We start from the raw sequence: 17,668 nt of genomic DNA, 5'->3' as shown, positions 1-17,668 counted from the left end.
CCTCCAATCTTCCTCAAATTTTATATATTGATTTATCTATATGTTTTCAATGAATTTCAATTGAAAAAGTTCCTTTTTTGATTAGATTTTTGGAATATTGTATATTATCTTTTTGTATTTCATCACATTATTTGCTACCTCATACATAAAATTTCCTTTCCGTCCTGCACCTAATGTTGCTAATCACGCTTAAAAATATGGAAGATGATTTTTTACATGTAGTTCTTTGAGATAAAGAACCGTATTTATTTGGTTTTTCAATTTTTATATGTGCTTGGCTAGTTTTGGTAAGTCTATGACTAATGGCTAGAGTTTGGTAAGTTTAGACTTATTTGGGACATTTGTGTACTTTTTTTTAAAAGTACTTTTGGCGAGAAATAATTTGTGTTTGACTAACTTAAAAAGCATAATTAGTGTTTGACCAATCTTTTAAAAAGTACTTCTAAATATATTTTTATCAAAAATCCTTTTCAAAAAAATAGAAACTATTTTTTTTTGATTCACCAAAACTGCTCCTGCTTCTATCCAACAACACTTTTATTTTTCGGCCAACACTTCTACTTTGTAAAAAGCATTTTTTTTTTGATTTTTTTTGGAATTTTGACTTGAAGAAGCTTGGCCCTATGTTTTCCTCCTCATCAACCAGGAATCCACTCCCAAACTCCAACAAAAGAAAATTAAGGCTAGTGATTTTTGTTTTCGCAGATTAATTGTCATATTTATTTTTATTTTTATTTTTCTAAAAAAAGAGAGGAAGAAGAAGAGGGAAAAAGAAAATTAAATTTGAAACACCATCTCTAATTCAGTTAACAGGTAGTAGTGCGAGTAACATTTCAAATTTCTATCGTCAGACAAAAATCTCTCAAATTAGGTCAGTGCCGGCGCCAATCGGCATCTCTTCCGGCGGCGTTTCTAACCAACTGACACTCCGATCTAAACATCTACAGCACAACAGTGAAGCATGAACGGTGCGCGATTATGCGCATTGCTTGGGGAATTGGGTTACGAAGGTCACGAATCACTTGATCCTGATAGTTTCGAGTGGCCTTTCCAATACGACGACGCTAGACCAGTCCTGGACTGGCTTTGCTCTAGCCTTCGCCCTTCTAATGTCCTTTCCCCATCCGAAGTTACACAGTAAGTCACTCTTTCATTTTTTTCCTATCAGTTTATCTTCCTACATTCTACAAAATTGCTTTGGTTTGTGTGTATAATTTCATCTATGCGTCCAAAATTGAGATAAAAATGTAATTTAGATCTCAACTTATTTGTGGATCGGAAGCTGTACTAAGTATCAAGCTAGTATTTAAATTTGTTGTTTGCTACATCTGATTATTGTGTTTTTTTCTTCTAATTTTCAAAGTTACCAAGCAATGTCACTTTAGCTACATGATTGCTTTGGTTGTGTGTATAGTTTTGTGTAAGGGTGAAAATTGAACGTCCTAAGAGATAGTGGAAGTGGAAATTTACACTTCTATATTAGATCGGAAGCTGTACTAAGTACCTATTTTATTGTTAAATTTATTGTTTATTCATCAGTTTAATGTGTTCTCTAATTTGTAAAGTTAGTAAGTAGTGTCATTTTAGCGCCTTGTATGTACTCTTTTACATAATTGATTTAGTTGTGTCATGTATATATTGTTTTATCTGATTTTTGAAGGAAATTTAGAATTCTATTTATTAGGATACTGGATACTGACTACCAATCTTGTAATTGAATTTGTTGTTTATTTATAATTCATTATGTTTTTGGTTCAATGTTACTAAGCAATTTCATTTCGAAGTCTTATATATCCTTAATGGGCATGATAACATAATTGTGATTACTTTACTTTCGGTTTTATCCTGAATGAATAGGAGGATATTTGCAAGACTTTGTGTGGTGGACTTTCCTTCTTTCCTTTTAAAAAAGTATATTTTGGCTTGCACATTGGCAATAGAAGCTTTAGAATATATTGATTAGATGTAATTGTCGAGTTTATAGTTTCATGGAGAATACATAGTGATAATCATGAGTTTTCTACTGAAAGTATTTTCAACTTTCATTATCTCGTGAACTTGCTTAGGATTGAGGCGTAATAGTAGTAATAGCTGTATTATCTCTTGAACTTTCCTCTAGGTATGTATTTTGTTCACGAATTGGTGTATGCGTTTATTAGTTACTAATATCTTTTTAATTCAAATCTCACGATCATGATCACTATAGGCCTATGTTAGTTTTTCACTTATTTTTCCCTTTCTTGATAAAAAGTAGTCATATAAAAAAGAGGAAAGAAGTATATACTGGTCGATATGACTCTATCCTCGTTCTCAATCAATCAGAATCGGAAGTGTTTCAGTTGCTTGAAATGACATCTCTTGACAACACATTACTTACAGAATTCATCTTGTTGTTACAATTTTAGACTGTCTAGTCTATTCTTCTAGGCAATTTTGTTTTCTTGTGTTCATCGGAATTCTCTAGTTCAATAGATGGGACACGTTATTGATCCTTACAAATATTTCCTCTCTGTAAACTAGGTACGAGCAGCTTTTACAGGAAGAGAAGCTGTTGGAGGTACGGTTTCATGCCTTTTCACATCCTCAACTTACCCCCCCAAATCACAAAAAAATGTGGGCAACACTATCATTTCATATTAAAATAAAATTTTGTTCAGTCTGGTTGAAACTCAAGAATTTGGTGGTATAGTTAAACGTTACTTAGTGCCTCCTATGGTATATCTGACAGATGCTGATGTATATTAGTTAGGGGGTTTGGACTATGCGTATCCTTATCTCAGTTGTTAGAAAGCACATCCCTATTTGTCAAGTTTTTTCAAAGTTCACTTCGGGTGCCTTTTAGAAGAGGAAAAAGTTTCCGGAGGTTCACAATTGCAAGATGAGTATCGTAATATCTATAAACTGCATAGTGAGTTTATGGTAAATGATTTACGACTGATAATTACTTGTCATCTGTCAACCTTTAGATTCTTTTGCCTCATTGTATCTTTTCATTCTGTTTGTTTGGGGGGGGGGGGGGGATCGTGGACTTTCATAAGGGGATATGTAACTTCAAGTTTTCATTTAATAGAAGTTGAAGGTATTTTCTATCATTTCGTCCTTTCTTCAATCTTGCCACTATGTGTATACAAACACCGTTATTTGTGCCATGACTTCTCAGGGAGAAGATCTAGACTTTGCTTATGACAGCATTTCAGCCTTCTCAACAAGGAGAGAAAACCAAGAGGCAGTTTTCGGAAGTGAAGAAGGATTGAAGGATATACGGTGGTGGCTATTGTCTCTTAGATCTGTTGTTCTTTATTGCTAAACATTTACTATTCTACCCTCGAAGTTTGAGTGCGTGTATACATGCTCAAATTACATTTTTGACTTAATATTAGTTTCTGAACTAGTCACATCACATTGTGGTGTGCCTCAACTTTATCACTGTTCCAGCATTTTATTTACTCCTGATGCAAAAGAAAATTAGTCAAACAGTTATTTATGAGTTCACTCCTCAGATATTAAGTTGTGTTTCTGGAGATATTATGGAATGCACGATGCAACAGTCCCCCCCTCCCCCCCTGCGGATCTGATCAATCTTCACTTCTGGATAATCTTTATTCCACAATTAGAAACTGCACCTGAAGAGACAGCTTAGATACCGGAGAGTTGATAAAAGCAGTTTAGTGTGCACAAGATATTATATCTTCCTAAGTTTTTTTGGTAAATAGTAAAATGTAAAATAGTTTAGGATTTTGTTTTCTTAGGAATAATTCTGCTTATGCCTCATCTTTGCTCCTTTCTTAAATTGAATTGGTTTCAGCATAATTGTTTTTACGTTTGCTCTGTTTTTCTCTAATATTGATGGTTTGCTTGATCTTCAGAGATGCAACTTTAGCATTAAAAGCTGAAGAATTGGAGTTGCAGAAACAGCTGAGACGATTGCAGTCTCAATATGATATGCTCACGGGCCAGGCTTCTGCATTGATTCAGGGGAGAAGGGCTCGAGTTGCAGCAACTTCTATTCTCAATGGACAGCAGGCTACCACAGATGATAGCCTTTCAGCAAGGAATCTAGAGGTATGGCAGTTAAATGCAAGTTATTTTATCTTATTTGCAGAGTTGACATGCAGTCTATACAAACAATATCATCTCCTATTATGGCTGCACATGTAAGGTTGCTATTGATGGTAAAATCTGTTGATGCGAGGATATTTTAAAGACAGTATGGCCTGGCAATTAAGTAGGCAGGTTCACAGTAAACTCTTACTTTGCTTTACCTGCAACTCAACCAGACAAAGCTCAAATGCTATTTTGATGGCTGACAACTTGAGAAGAGGATGAGAAAAATAGTAATTCTTGGCTTGTTTAAGTGGCAGATTGAAGATGTTAATCTGACAACTGATAATTTCACTGGAAAATGTACATATAATGATATTATGTTATAATTTTATATGGTTCCTAAAATGCTTCACTGTACACAGATGAATGCAGTTCTTGGAAGGATGGCTTCTACTGCGCAGGAGTTGGCACACTATCATTCAGGGGGTGGTACTTCAATTTTTTTCATATGACTGTTCAGAAAATTTCTCTTTGATTAAAGGGTTTGTGTGCTATATATTTTAATTAAAAGATTTCCTAATGCTTTGGTTTTGAATGTCACTCTCCTGTAGATCTTTTGTAGGTTCTACTGCTTAAAATGTAAGGACAACTTAGATTCTCCGAAAAAGATGGGATTATATTTTTATAAGAAGAGTGTTACTGGTTATTGCTTTGCTTTTAATGATGTGTTTGTGCACATATCTTATGTATACTCTATAAATATGCTGCGTATCTTAATCAGACTAGCGGTAAAGGTCTATCACTTAGCTCAATTGGATGTCAAGGTTCCAACTTGATTAAGATTAGCAGGTCAAATGAGAACTTGAGTTGAGCAAATTCTGCTTCCCTTTCCGTGTTATATTCTATGAACTATGATTCATCTTCGCCTAGAAGGTAATTGTTGGAGTGCCCCAAGCCCTTAAAGATTCTTATAGAGTTCCTTACACAATCCACGTGGAACAATTAGTTACTTAACTTCTTAACATAATTAAAATGAGGGAGTTAAGAATCTAATTTGAATTCTTTAGCTAGTTTTTACTATTGTGACTATTCTTTGATATTACAAATTCTTTTTTTATTGTAGAAGATGGAATATACCTTTCTTACTCGGACTTCCATGCATATCTGCTGGTGGACGCATTTTGTGTGAAAGAGTTAAATCAGTGGTTTACCAAGCATCTAGATACAGTACGTTTGGAATTTTATTTTCTTGGTTCTTTCCATTGTGAGCATTTTTATCTTCTTGACCCTGATACACCATGGTATCATAATATATTACAAGATGTTTAGCAAAGTGTTTCTAGCTCCAAAGTAAATAATGTCTCACATATTTGGGAACTCATCAAATCTTAGATATTGAATTGAACTTGGATTATGTCAGAGCAACATACAGGGTAAAGCTTGCAAACAATTTTGACTTAATGCATAACTGTGAACTGATTTTGCTTAGTGTCTCCCTGTTGCTTCTTACCTGTTGTTGATCCATGAATTCTTTTAGGTCTGACTTCCATAATGCCAAGAAGTTTGTAAAATATTCACCTTTAATGTATCATTTCCTTCCTTGGAACTTCTCTTATTTTTAAGATAGAATTCATAAAATGAGCCAATACATGGTCTTATTTTGAGTTCTATCTTTTATGTTGAGTTTATTCTCTCAGCTCTACAAATATGGGAAGGCTTACTTTGGGACTTGTGTTTCTTGCTGTATAGTACTTAATATGCAATCTTAACTTTAGATGTTGAACTTTATAGTATATGCAGTACCGTCAATAAATTGAGCTTAGGATGACCAGCCTGTACCTTTCCTGCCAACTTTGAGAATGTCCCTTTGCCTGGCCAAAGCCCTGAACTGTCCCTTATAATCCGCTCTTTCCAGATTCTCTAGGATCTCAATGACTCAAATGTTTGTGCTTTTATGGTACAAATTTGATTTTAGGGTCTGGCTGATTGTTAGCTGAGAATGTCAGGTTGAGTTTTTACCTAAAAGCCATATCGAATGGTTTATGTTGAGTCTTCAGCTTTGTGCACACGTAGTGGTTATCCCATTTGGTGGGTTGGCCTTAGATGGCCAGGCCCGTGTCATCCAGCCAACCATTACAATGTTCGTTAGCATAGCTGAAAACCTTGGCCTTTCCCATTTAATCTGCTCTTTCCAGATCTATTTTATAGGGTTTCAGTGACTTGACGTTGCTATTATTGGTTCATTGCGGTTTAGGGTCCTTACAGATTAGTTGCAGAGGAGGGAAAGTCAAAATGTTCATGGGTTAGCCTCAATGACATATCAAACGTTTTACTACGAGGTATTTACATTCGTATACCTCCTTTCACAATAGTTTTTTCTGCAAGTCAAGCATATGTTTGTGTTTGGATTTGCTCGTGTACTTACTAATAGAGAGGCTTCTTGTCCTAAGAATTCGGAGAAGCTTTGCTATTCTGTGTGGTTGTTAGGTTGATTTTGAAATATGTTTCATTGTGACATGGCAGATCTGGAAAAGTCACACCACCAGCGTGTTTCTGAACTGCAACGCCTTCGCTCCATGTATGCACCATTTCTTTTGGTTTAGTTTAAGTGAAGTATGTTTTAGACTAGAAGTGTAAAGATGTCTTTCATGACTGATATATATAGGAGTTCTCTTTCTGTTTAAATGTTTCTCAACTTTTTATATTACCTCTTTCCAATTGAATGTTTTGGCTTTATTGGGATGTATCCTAATATTATGTGACATTCCTGAAACAGGATGCTTAGCCATCTATATTAATTGTCATATAACGTCAGAAATTGAAGAGATTTTACTTTGGTGGTTCCTATAGTATGCAAATATAGAAAAGTAGTATGGGTTCGTTTGGTACGCGGGATAAGGTGGGATACGTTACGGTTTAAATTTATACCATGTTTGATTGAGGATAAATTTATACCATCAACCAAACACCAGACTTAATACTGGATGTCCCACCTTATCCCATCAAACTTGGGATTATTTTATCCCACCTCCCAGGTGGGATAAAATGGTCCAGATCCCGGGATTATTATCCCGGGATAACTTAGTCCGCTTACCAAACGACCCCTATCAGTTTTAACTACTTGAAAGTACTTCCCTGTATTCCAACCATGATTGCCATGAATCATCTCTGAGGCCTTCAAGGAAAAGATTGTTAACCCCACTTCATGGTTGCCTTTTTTGTGACAGATTTGGCCCAAGTGAGAGGCAATGGATAGAAGCTCAAGTTGAGAATGCTAAGCAACAAGCTATTCTTACTGCGCTTAAGGGTCAAGTGACATCAGATGAGGCTCACATTCATCTGGACCTTCATTCTCTTCGGTTGATGTCATCTTCACTCTTCTGCTTATAGAACTGATATTCTTTCTTGTTGTTTGTGTTCATGGTGTATTGCTCAAATTTGGATTATTTCACTATGCTCTTAGTGACATATGGCCGTTCGATTTGGCTATGAAGCATTTTGTATATTTTACTCTTAGGGGTAGCAGTGTAACATCACATCTTAGTTATTTCAATTGCGTGTTGCATTCTGAAAGCTTGATTCTTACCAAAGGAGTTTATTATATTTGCTTAACAGTTACTAAGGCTTGTGATAATGTCAAGACTATTTAAGGAAAATTTCGTGTTTCAGTTCTGCAAAAGGATGGATGACCTTCCGATTAAACTCAAGTCGTCCACTCCCCCCCCCCCCCCAAAAAAAAAAAGAAGCAAAAATAAAGATATTTTATACAACTTGAAGCTGGAAACTAATGTGTACTTAGAGGGTTAGGAATTGCTTGCACAATCCCGAATAATTTTTTGACTTCTGTTCTGTCATTGCATGGCATTTTGTTTTTCTATACGTTAACTATCACATTCGCGTGGAAGAATACTAGCTTCTACCCGCAGGAGAGAGAGTGGGAGACCTCTTGCAGTATTTATCATAGTTGCATTACAATTTCCCTATTGGTCGCAATTTCAAACTTCCCAGGATGAAGCCATTGTATATGAAAATAATCATGATAATTCAACGAACCAAAGAAAATCATAATAACGAGGAATAGGTTAACAGAAAGAACTGCAATGTTGAAAATATGTATTGAAAGCTAGCTCCTTTTCATTTTGTGACATCCCCAAATAGTTTTATTTATCTACAACCTGTTGGCAAACTTTGTAGTTGTTGGTCTATCTATCTTTATTCAATGATACTCTGCCTTCTAGTAAACATTGTATTTCTGAAAATGGATGTCCTAATTTCCCTTTCACTGAATGTTATATCCTTGCTTGCGGGCTACTTTATCATCAAATTCTTTATCTCTGTGCAGGAGAAAACATGCTGAACTAGTTGGAGAAATTTCAATTTTATATCGCAAAGAAGAGAAGTTATTATCAGAGGTTTGTCTAGCACCAATAGATTATCTTGTCTGGTCATAGTCCAGCTATTTATTACATAATTTATATAGTCATGAAACAAGAGAAGTTGTCAGATAGCATTACCAGATTGTTGATTAGATGATGCGTCAATATCAGTTCAAGTGATTGATACATGATGAACAAACATATTCTAAATTTCATTACAACCTCTTTAAGAATCCCCTGATGTCTTTAGCTTTTGATGTTATAGTTGGGCATATTATCTACTGCAATTCTTCTTTCAGACTATACCTGATCTTTGTTGGGAGCTGGCTCAGCTGCAAGACACATACATCTTGGAAGGTAATAATATTGTTGTCTGACATTGTGATCTTAAATTTTTGTAGCATATATTTTTCTGATGGATGATATTTTTCCTGGAATATGTAGGGGATTATGATCTAAAGGTCATGCGCCAAGAATTCTACATTAATCGGCAAAAAGCGGTATGTGTAAGACAAAGTGATGTGTTTCCTATACCGTTATTTTCTTTATTTCTTCAATTAACAACCATCATAAGGAGCAAATATTAATGGCTCGCTTTTGCTAATTTGTCATGCAGCATTTTCTAATATCATTTTGTTCCGGGTTCCAATTGTTAGTTACCTCTGGGTATCTAATTTAGTATATTGATGCTTAGAAATTCTTGTAGTTCTTACCTAATTATGGTTTCTTTGCAGTTCATAAATCATTTAATTAATCATGTTGCAAGGCATCAATTTCTGAAAGTAGCATGTCAGTTGGAAAAGAAGACCATGCTTGGGGCATTTTCATTGCTTAAAGTTATTGAGTCTGAGCTGCACGGATACCTGTCAGCAACAAAAGGCAGAGTGGTATGTATATGTGTAGAATGAGTCATGTCACAAGACTTGAATTAAACTTGAAGAACCTTCACAAGTTTGATTTTGTTCTTCGCTTCTCCCATATTTTAAGCGTTATTCAACTTTCAATACTTAACGTCCCTAGCCATTCAAACGACTTTTGACTTTCATAATTATTCTTTGGTTCTTTTAAATTGAAGGATAAAAGGGATGAAGCTGGAACATCGAATATAAAATTCTCTTTAGTCTTTACAAAAAGAATGGCATGTTCACGTGGAACTTAAAATCTGAATTTTGTGGAAGCACATAAAATTTAGCTGAATAGAATTGAGTTGATACAACAGATTCATATAGATGACTCCAATTAATTTGAGATAGAGGGTAGAAACTAGAATTGGGAGGTGGTGTTACCGGTTGATGCATGTTTAAGAGGGCAATGTAGGAGGCCGATTGAAATATGGACACAAGATGGTTATACCTTTGATTCCTCGTAAAAGAAAATTTTCGTTTTTATTTGGACATAGGAGTACCGTTTTCATGTTTGATTTCTTTAGTTGTCCACTCATGCAACTCTTTTGTTTTAGGGTCGGTGCATGGCACTGATTCAAACTGCTTCTGATGTTCAAGAACAAGGGGCAGTGGATGATCGTGATACATTTCTTCATGGCATCAGAGACCTTCTAAGTTTATATTCAAGTAACGGATCTGGACTTGGAAATATTACTTAACCTTTTTTAGTTGTTCATACTAATTGAATTTTTCAGATATTCAAGCTGGTCCATCAACATATGTATCGGCACCTGGCATTGTTCAACATATATCAATCCTTCGTTCTGATCTCATGTCTTTACAATATGACCTTGAACACACCCTTCCTCAGGATAGAGATACATGTATAAACAAACTGTAAGTTCTCAATTCTGTCGAATTATACCAATCTCTATAACTCCTCCTGTTATTTTGACAATATTAATCGTGTTGGGGACAGCTTTGAAACATTAGAATTATATTTAGTGCAAAATATGCTCTTACATGGCCCAATATTGCACTGGCAACATATTGGTTATCCGCTTTATTCTAGTTTTTATTGCTTTTTATCCTAAGCCAACACCAAATTATCAACCATATGTAATCCTGATGAATCAGTGCTGACGGAAAAATAAATCCGTCAAATACTAGTTTTGTCTGCCTATCAATCTGCTTCTAGCTCATTATAATTGTATAAGGTATTTGCGGAACACATGCTTGCAAATCGTCAAGCTATGTAGCGTCTCTTTCTGATTTTCTGACCAGTTGTCAGACATGTCTTTATTTACAAGTGATGACTTGCTGGAGTTACAAGGACCTGTAACTAGGATCTAGCTTACATATTTGAGTTTCCTAGGATGCTGGTTGTGAATGTCTGGAAAGATCCCTGAGGTTGTGTTTGGTGATTGTATGGAAGATGGGAGTTTTGGACCAATAGTGTTTAAGAAGTCTGTTGAAATCTGTTGGGTTGGTTATCTACTGGAATCTCTTAAGAAATTGCCATAAGGTCACCATGAAGCAAGGGTGGCCAAGAATCATTCCATTTTGCATAAACCATATCTCTTTCACCTTCGTAGGGTTCAATTGATGCTTGAACCTACCAGCTCATGATCTATTTTTGTAGTTTGAGGTCTTTGTCTAATTGATATTTCAAAGAAGTTAATATGCTATCTGAACTCTATGAGTTTCCTTAGCTTTTACATTCTGCAAGGAGTTCTGCACCGTCATAATGACATTTCAGTGATGTAATTGATATTAATGGTGATTTGAATATATAAACATGTCATGGTGTCAAAACATCTTATACCCTTACGTCATATATTAGGTGCACCCTTCTTCAAAGTTTGCAGCAGCTATTGTTTGCTTCATCAACAACTGCGCAACCAATTTTAACTCCTCAGGTAGATTTTTTCCCATTATGCCTTTGCTGTATGTAAATATGGTCCCCCCCCCCCCCCCCTGTTTGGTCAAAAGGCTTCGAGATTTAATTTTCTTCTGACTGCTTAATTAATCACTTTATCCAAAGTGGAGTTTTTGATTCTTCAACTTGGACTAATACATGGAGAACAATATATCATGCTATTGAAAAGAAATATGTTGCTCTCTGATATACCAATATACCACTATCTTTTGCTTCTTGAAAAGAAATATGTTCTTGATTGCATAGCTTACCTCACTTTTTAAAGTTATATGAATAGTCATATAAGATGGACCTCCACTATACCTCCTACTTTGCGACATGTTAGGTTTCTCTGAAATTAGACCTATAATATTTTTTGTGCATAATATCTGGATGGTTACTCGCTGAGCACATCGGTTCCTTTTTCTGTTCATCTCTGAAGATTTTTAAGCTCATATTTCTCGTTTATGTCCTTCCCTCTATAGACACTAATGAAGCAGCTAGCAACATTGGAAGACTACAATAAAAACCTTTCTCGCGCCATTGAAGATGTGACCAGTGAACATCTGAAGAAGAATGAGGTAAGCTTTTAGTTTGAGTCTTCTTATTTCTGTCTCTAAATAGACACCATTGCTAATTTCTGGTGCTGTTTTATTTATCAGATGGTTCCTGTATATTTGATATCGGTCAAGAAAAAGCACGTTATCACTCCTTTTTATGCTTTATATTTCTTGAAGACGGAAACTAATAGATGATATCCTCGTCATAAAACAGATTTACAGACATCAAAAAGCCGAGAAGACAATCGAGAGGCGAGTTTTTGTTGATTTCTTCTGCTACCCTGAGCGCTTAAGAAACAAGGTCATGGAATTTGCTGCAAGTGTTGGGGCTTTGCAATCGTCATAGTTGCTCTTCCTTGTATATTGTGCTTTGTACGTAGTCGGTTTCTTCATTTTTGATGTATTTGTGCATGTGTATGTAGCCCTGTTTCTTCTTTCCTGCTTTCAGTCCAACATTTTTCAGCATTGTGATGGGACTTTTAACCTCATGATTCATATGGTGCAACTACTAAATACGTAACCTGCACTAATTATCTTGTATGACTCCACAAGGAATATTACTATATTAAATTATCAGTAAACGTAGCTATGGAAGATAATAAAATATAAGGTCACATGCTAACCATTGTCCTTAGTCCTTGAAGTGAAATCCTTGTTCTCATGTTACATGGTGTAGACATTGTTATGGAATTCCCGTGGATGCGTTATCCACAGTTGTCAACAATTTTCTCAAACAAATCTTGGAAGCCATGTAGATGTAGTTAACTCCATGCCGTTTAAATTAGCAGTAACTGATAAACACGAGATAGGCATAAAACGTAAGATCCTTTGCAAAATTTAGGTGTTTAACTAATACTCCGTTCGGACCTAGAGAGCTACTTTATGTCTTTTTCTGGATGAAATACTCGTTGCATTGACAAAGAGAGACTGTATACGGGTGAAATTAGACCCATGAGACGGTCCGATTTCCGATAAAATAAATTGAGTAAGGGACGTGATGACAAGGAGTTGGAATCGAGGAAAGGGACTCATTGAGACAGGTTCCGGGGGCACGGCGCCTGCCCTCGAGAATATTGGGGCCGTGACCCCGGTATAGGTCCAAAACTTAAAAGACTTCAAAGAGCATTATTGGGCGACCGAACATGATTAACAGGAGGCCGTGATATCCGTGACCGGCCGGATATCGCGGTGTGGATCTCGGCACGTACCGGCGGAAATCAGGTGATTAGTTAAACGGAAGATTTTTTTACCTTTTATGGAATTGTACCTAGAGTAGGACTCCCCTACTATATAAAGAGGGTATGATTATTTATTAGGGACATTGTAACACGCATACCAAGAAAATATACTATTATTCTGTTATTCAAAGCTCTTACGTTTGTTGGTCAGTGTTTCATTATTATAAGCCCGGGATCGAAGACGGATACCTCATTGAATCTGCCCCAAGTCTAGAATCACCCCCTCCCCCTTTATTTTTAAGCAGTTTGATAATTTATTACATCTCTTATTTATTTATTCTAGTAATTTTTACCGTTTGTATTGAATAAATCCACGTATCTTTAAAACCACTTATAAGTTTAATTGTTATCCGTTTTTTAGGGTAAACAGTTTGGTGCCCACTGTGGGGCTAAGGATAATAGTGGCAATTTAATACAAATTTTCATAACGCACCCTATTTTACACTTGTTCTTTGAAGTGTCTTTAATTTCAGGTCAAAGTTTAAGATGTCGAACTCCCAATCTGCCCCTCTAAACGTGGATGCTGAGTCCGGTCACCATGGCGAGAACAACAATATGGTACCCAACAACGAGGAGCCCCATGTCGATCCCAACAGAGTTTTGACCGCGGACCCGATCGACGCTATCTCACATGTGGACATCAACACGAATTTTCCTACTGATCCTGAGAATAGCGTTCGCGGGGGAGTTCGATCGGTAGTCCAAAATGCACATGATGGTGAATGAGATGTGATCAACTTGCGAGTGATCTTCGAAATGCTATGCCCCCAGCAGAGTTGAGCCCATCACTCGCAGAAATGAACCAGCCACGGAGAGGCCGAGTGAAACTGAACCCGAGACTAACCCCGAGATCAGAAAAATGCCCGAGGAACTGACGAAACAGGTAGAATCGGGAGAAAAGAAAATCGAAGCCAGTGACAAAAAAGTGAAAACCTACAATTCCAGGGTCGACCAAATCCAAGGAGCACCATCGATATTGAAGGGCCTGGATTCTAAGAAGTTTGTTAAAAAACCTTTTCCTCCGAGCGCAGCTCCGAAGCCAATCCCAAAGAAGTTCCGCATGCCAGAGATTCCTAAGTACAACGGAACAACTGACCCAAATAAGTATGTGACCTCCTACACGTGCGCCATCAAAGGGAACAACTTGGAGGATGATGAGATCGAGTCCGTCCTGCTGAAAAAGTTCCGGAAAACTTTGTCAAAGGGAGCTATGATATGGTATCACAACTTACCCCCTAATTCTATTGACTCGTTTGATATACTCGCAGACTCCTTTGTGAAAGCACACACCGGGGCCATCAAGGTCAAGACCAGAAAGTCAGACATTTTCAAAGTGAAATAGAGAGATAATAAGATGCTTAGGGAATTCGTGTCCTAGTTTCAAATGGAACGAATGGACCTGCCTCCAGTCGCGGACGATTGGGCCATTCAGGCCTTCACCCAAGGACTCAATACTCGAAGCTCATTGGCTTTACATCAGTTAAAGCAAAATCTGATAGAATATACGGCTGTAACTTGGGCCGACGTACATAACCGGTATCAATCAAAAAATAGGGTCAAAGATGATCAGCTTGGAGCCCCTTCCGGGTCCGTTTATCCCGTTAGAGATATTGACAGATCCAAAAGAGACATTGATCGTGAACCAAGATCAAATAGGGACCGATATCAACCATACAATGGAGACTAATAAGTAGGGATTTTGCCTACTTATTTGCACTCTTTTACTTTAGTTTTAGCTCAAAAATGCTTAAAGGTATTCCCGAAAACTGATAAAATGTGCTTACTTGCAGGAGCATAGGAAAAAGAGTCATCACGATGAAATTCAACTCAAGAAGGAGTATTTTTGGACAAGGACTCAAACCAAGCAAAAAGAGCAAAGTGCGGACCGCACAATATTGAGTGCGGCCGCAGGCTATGAAGGACCTCTGACAGAGTTCCTTTGCAAAGTGCGGACCGCACAATTATTGTGCAGCCGCAGACGATGAGGTTCAGAGAGAAGGAGTTCTGAGTCCATGAAGAAGTGCGGACCGCACTATTATTGTGCGGCCGCTGAATTTAAGAGTGCGGCTACACTTAAAAATGTGCGGTCCGCAGAAGTCCCTCCTATCAAGCTCAAATTCAAGAGTGCGACCGTACTCAGAAATGTGTGGTCCGCAGAATCTGAAGATGTGCGGCCGCAACCCAAAATTGTGCGGCCGCAGAAGTCCATCATGTCAAGACCAACTTCAAAGTGTGGACCGCACGCAGAATTGTGCGGCCGCAGAACCTCCGCAGGGGCAATTTTGTCCGATAATTTCAGCAGTGTATAAATAGTTCTTTTTGTCAAATTTAGGTTAAGTTTTGAACTCCAGAAAGTAGAAAGCCGTTTTTCTTTTACTTCTTTGGGAAACTTTGTATTAGTTTATCATTTTAATATTGGATTTTCATCCCTTTATCATCTATTATGAGTTTAATCTTATTTTCTTCCTTATTTTCTTCAATTTTGCCTATGAGTAGCTAAATTTCTAGCTAGGGTTGTGACCCAACCCTAGTGTGGGTACCTAATGGGTGTTTGATTTAGGGCTTGTTTAAGGTTGGGTGTATGATATTTAGCCTAGTTCTTGCTTGGATTTAGGAATTAATGGTTGCAAACATTGATTCATGCCTAATTGACTTAGTCTCTACTTGAGAAAGAGAGACTAAGTTTAGGAAAACTTGGCTAACAAGAAATTGGGGTGAACTCAAGAAATTGATAGCCCCAATTAAAGGGTTGACTCTAAAGATAGTAAGACCCGACTTGAGCATATATCAACGATTTTGTGAATCACCCATTTGGACTTGAGAAAGCCAAATTGAGCAAAGCCACTATAACTACTGAGAGGTATCGAGTGGGTAATCGCGTGTTGATTGCTATATTACACCCCGACCAACGAAACATACCCTAAATCCCACAACCCGTTAGATAACCACCTTGGTGGAAGTCACAACCCTAGATCTTTTATAATCTTGAAAAACACAACACCAAAAATATCGTTCTATAACTTTACATTTACAAACAATGGCATAAATTTTAGAAGTAGAAAGAAACAACCAAGTATGTGGAAGTGCATTTTAGGCACGTCATACACCTAGTCTAAGTATATACCTAATCCAATATAATCTCTTTGAGAAATCGACCCCGACTCGAAGTTGGGTAATTATAATTACATCGACTGCTTCACAATTCCAATCGGTGGTGTGAATTTGGGCGACATCAAATTTTTGGCGCTTTTGCCGGGGAGCTAAAAACGGATTTAGCTATATATTTGGTTTTGTGTGTGACTTGTATTCTTTTCCTTCCGGGTTACTAACCTTTTTGTGAATCGATTGTAGGTACAAAAATGACTCTCAACAATGATCCTCTCGGAAACTTGCCTTTGGGGAAGGAAGTGGACGATGACCAAGTTGATGAGGTTCCTCTTGAACCTCAAGCAAATAGGCGAGGCTGACCACCTCATGACAATATTCCTGTCCCTCCCCCAGCTCCACCAAGAACGGCTCCACATCGAGTGTTGCCAAACGAAGGATACACAAGTGCCATAGTCCCTCCCCGCATTAGGGCGGGAAACTTCCAAATCACCAATGTTATGCTCACATTGCTAGAGCAATGACGATTCTTCATCGGGGCTTCGAGTCAAAACGCATACAAGCACTTGAAAGGGTTTGTGGACACTTGCTGGGGAAGTAAACAGACCAACGTCTCCGAGGATGCTCTAAGGTTGAGGCTATTTCCCTTCTCTCTATAGGGGAAAGCCTTGTATTGGTTAGAAAGATTGCCAAACCATTCTATCCATACATGGGATGAATTGGCGGAAAAATTCATTGCCAAGTTCTTTTCTCCCAGGCATATAGCTACTCTTCGAGACGAGATTCTAGCTTTCAAGAAAGAACCCAATGAGCCCTTGCACGAGATTTGGGAGAGGTACCGTACTATGGTGAAAGAGTGTCCGAATAATGACATGACTGAGGCTATGATTCAACAAACCTTCTACAGGGGGATCAATACTACCAATCAATGCGTGGTCAACCAACTGGTCAGTGGGAATTTCATGAAAACACCATATGCCGAAGCTTGTGAGATTTTAGACGAGATGGCGGATACTTCATCGGCATGGCAAAGTAGAGCCAATGTTCCTCAAGGTAATCCAAATGTGATTCACCTACACAAAGAATTGCATGATCATGGGCAAGCAATTGCCGAGTTGACCACAACAATGAATCAATTAGCCAAAGCTCAACTTCAACAAGTTCAAGGTCCTAAGCAAGTAAATGCAATGGAAGGTGTCAACATGATGGTGAACAAGTGAAGGCAAAAGGTTCAACAAGTGCAAAACCATGTGGAACAATTTGTGCAAGATGATAGTAGGTTTGACCAAGACGAATCATACAATGAGCAAGAAGAAGAAGTGCAATATGTGAACAACTACCAAGGGTAAATAAACAACTCTCAAGGCCCGAATCAACAATGGCGATCTCAAGGAAATCAAGGAAATTAGAACAATCAAAACCACCAAGGTAATTGGAGTGGTGGTAACAACAATCAAGTTAATTGGAACAATAACAATAATTAAGGCAATTAGAATAATCAAGGAAACCAAAGCAATTGGTATGGAAACAATTAAGGATATTG

The 17,668-nt window shown here is 37.4% G+C and overlaps 1 protein-coding gene across 4 annotated transcripts; it reads left to right on the top strand.

The window, feature by feature from the left end:
- The first annotated feature begins 630 nt into the window (after positions 1-630).
- On the top strand, positions 631-12,333 carry LOC104085457 (AUGMIN subunit 3). Of its 4 annotated transcripts, none has more exons than XM_033653257.2 (18): positions 631-1,137; positions 2,521-2,557; positions 3,161-3,264; positions 3,867-4,062; positions 4,467-4,530; positions 5,171-5,271; positions 6,299-6,383; positions 6,568-6,622; positions 7,272-7,403; positions 8,387-8,456; positions 8,720-8,777; positions 8,865-8,920; positions 9,155-9,307; positions 9,880-9,991; positions 10,060-10,201; positions 11,148-11,223; positions 11,708-11,803; positions 11,997-12,333. In XM_033653257.2, exons 1-18 carry the CDS (start codon positions 962-964, stop codon positions 12,126-12,128), a joined length of 1,845 nt encoding a protein of 614 aa, XP_033509148.1. In that variant the 5' UTR covers positions 631-961; the 3' UTR covers positions 12,129-12,333. The 4 variants fall into 4 exon arrangements, with proteins under 4 accessions (XP_033509148.1, XP_009587797.1, XP_033509147.1 ...); XM_009589502.4 differs by having other exon boundaries at positions 5,168-5,271; XM_033653256.2 differs by having other exon boundaries at positions 4,467-4,533.
- Positions 12,334-17,668: the final 5,335 nt, after the last annotated feature.

The sequence above is a fragment of the Nicotiana tomentosiformis genome, chromosome 6 (genome assembly GCF_000390325.3).
Source record: "Nicotiana tomentosiformis chromosome 6, ASM39032v3, whole genome shotgun sequence".
In the NCBI taxonomy this organism is placed as follows: domain Eukaryota; kingdom Viridiplantae; phylum Streptophyta; class Magnoliopsida; order Solanales; family Solanaceae; genus Nicotiana; species Nicotiana tomentosiformis.
The sequence above is the reverse complement of the archived record's forward strand: the minus strand, read 5'-3'. Positions and strand labels throughout refer to the sequence as shown.

Coding starts and splice junctions, on each gene's coding strand:
- LOC104085457 (XM_009589493.4), top strand. CDS start 962: ATGAACGGTGCGCGATTATGCGCATTGCTTGGGGAATTGGGTTACGAA. Junction 7,404..8,386: donor CTGGACCTTCATTCTCTTCG/GTTGATGTCATC, acceptor ATCTCTGTGCAG/GAGAAAACATGCTGAACTAG. Junction 8,921..9,154: donor ACATTAATCGGCAAAAAGCG/GTATGTGTAAGA, acceptor GTTTCTTTGCAG/TTCATAAATCATTTAATTAA.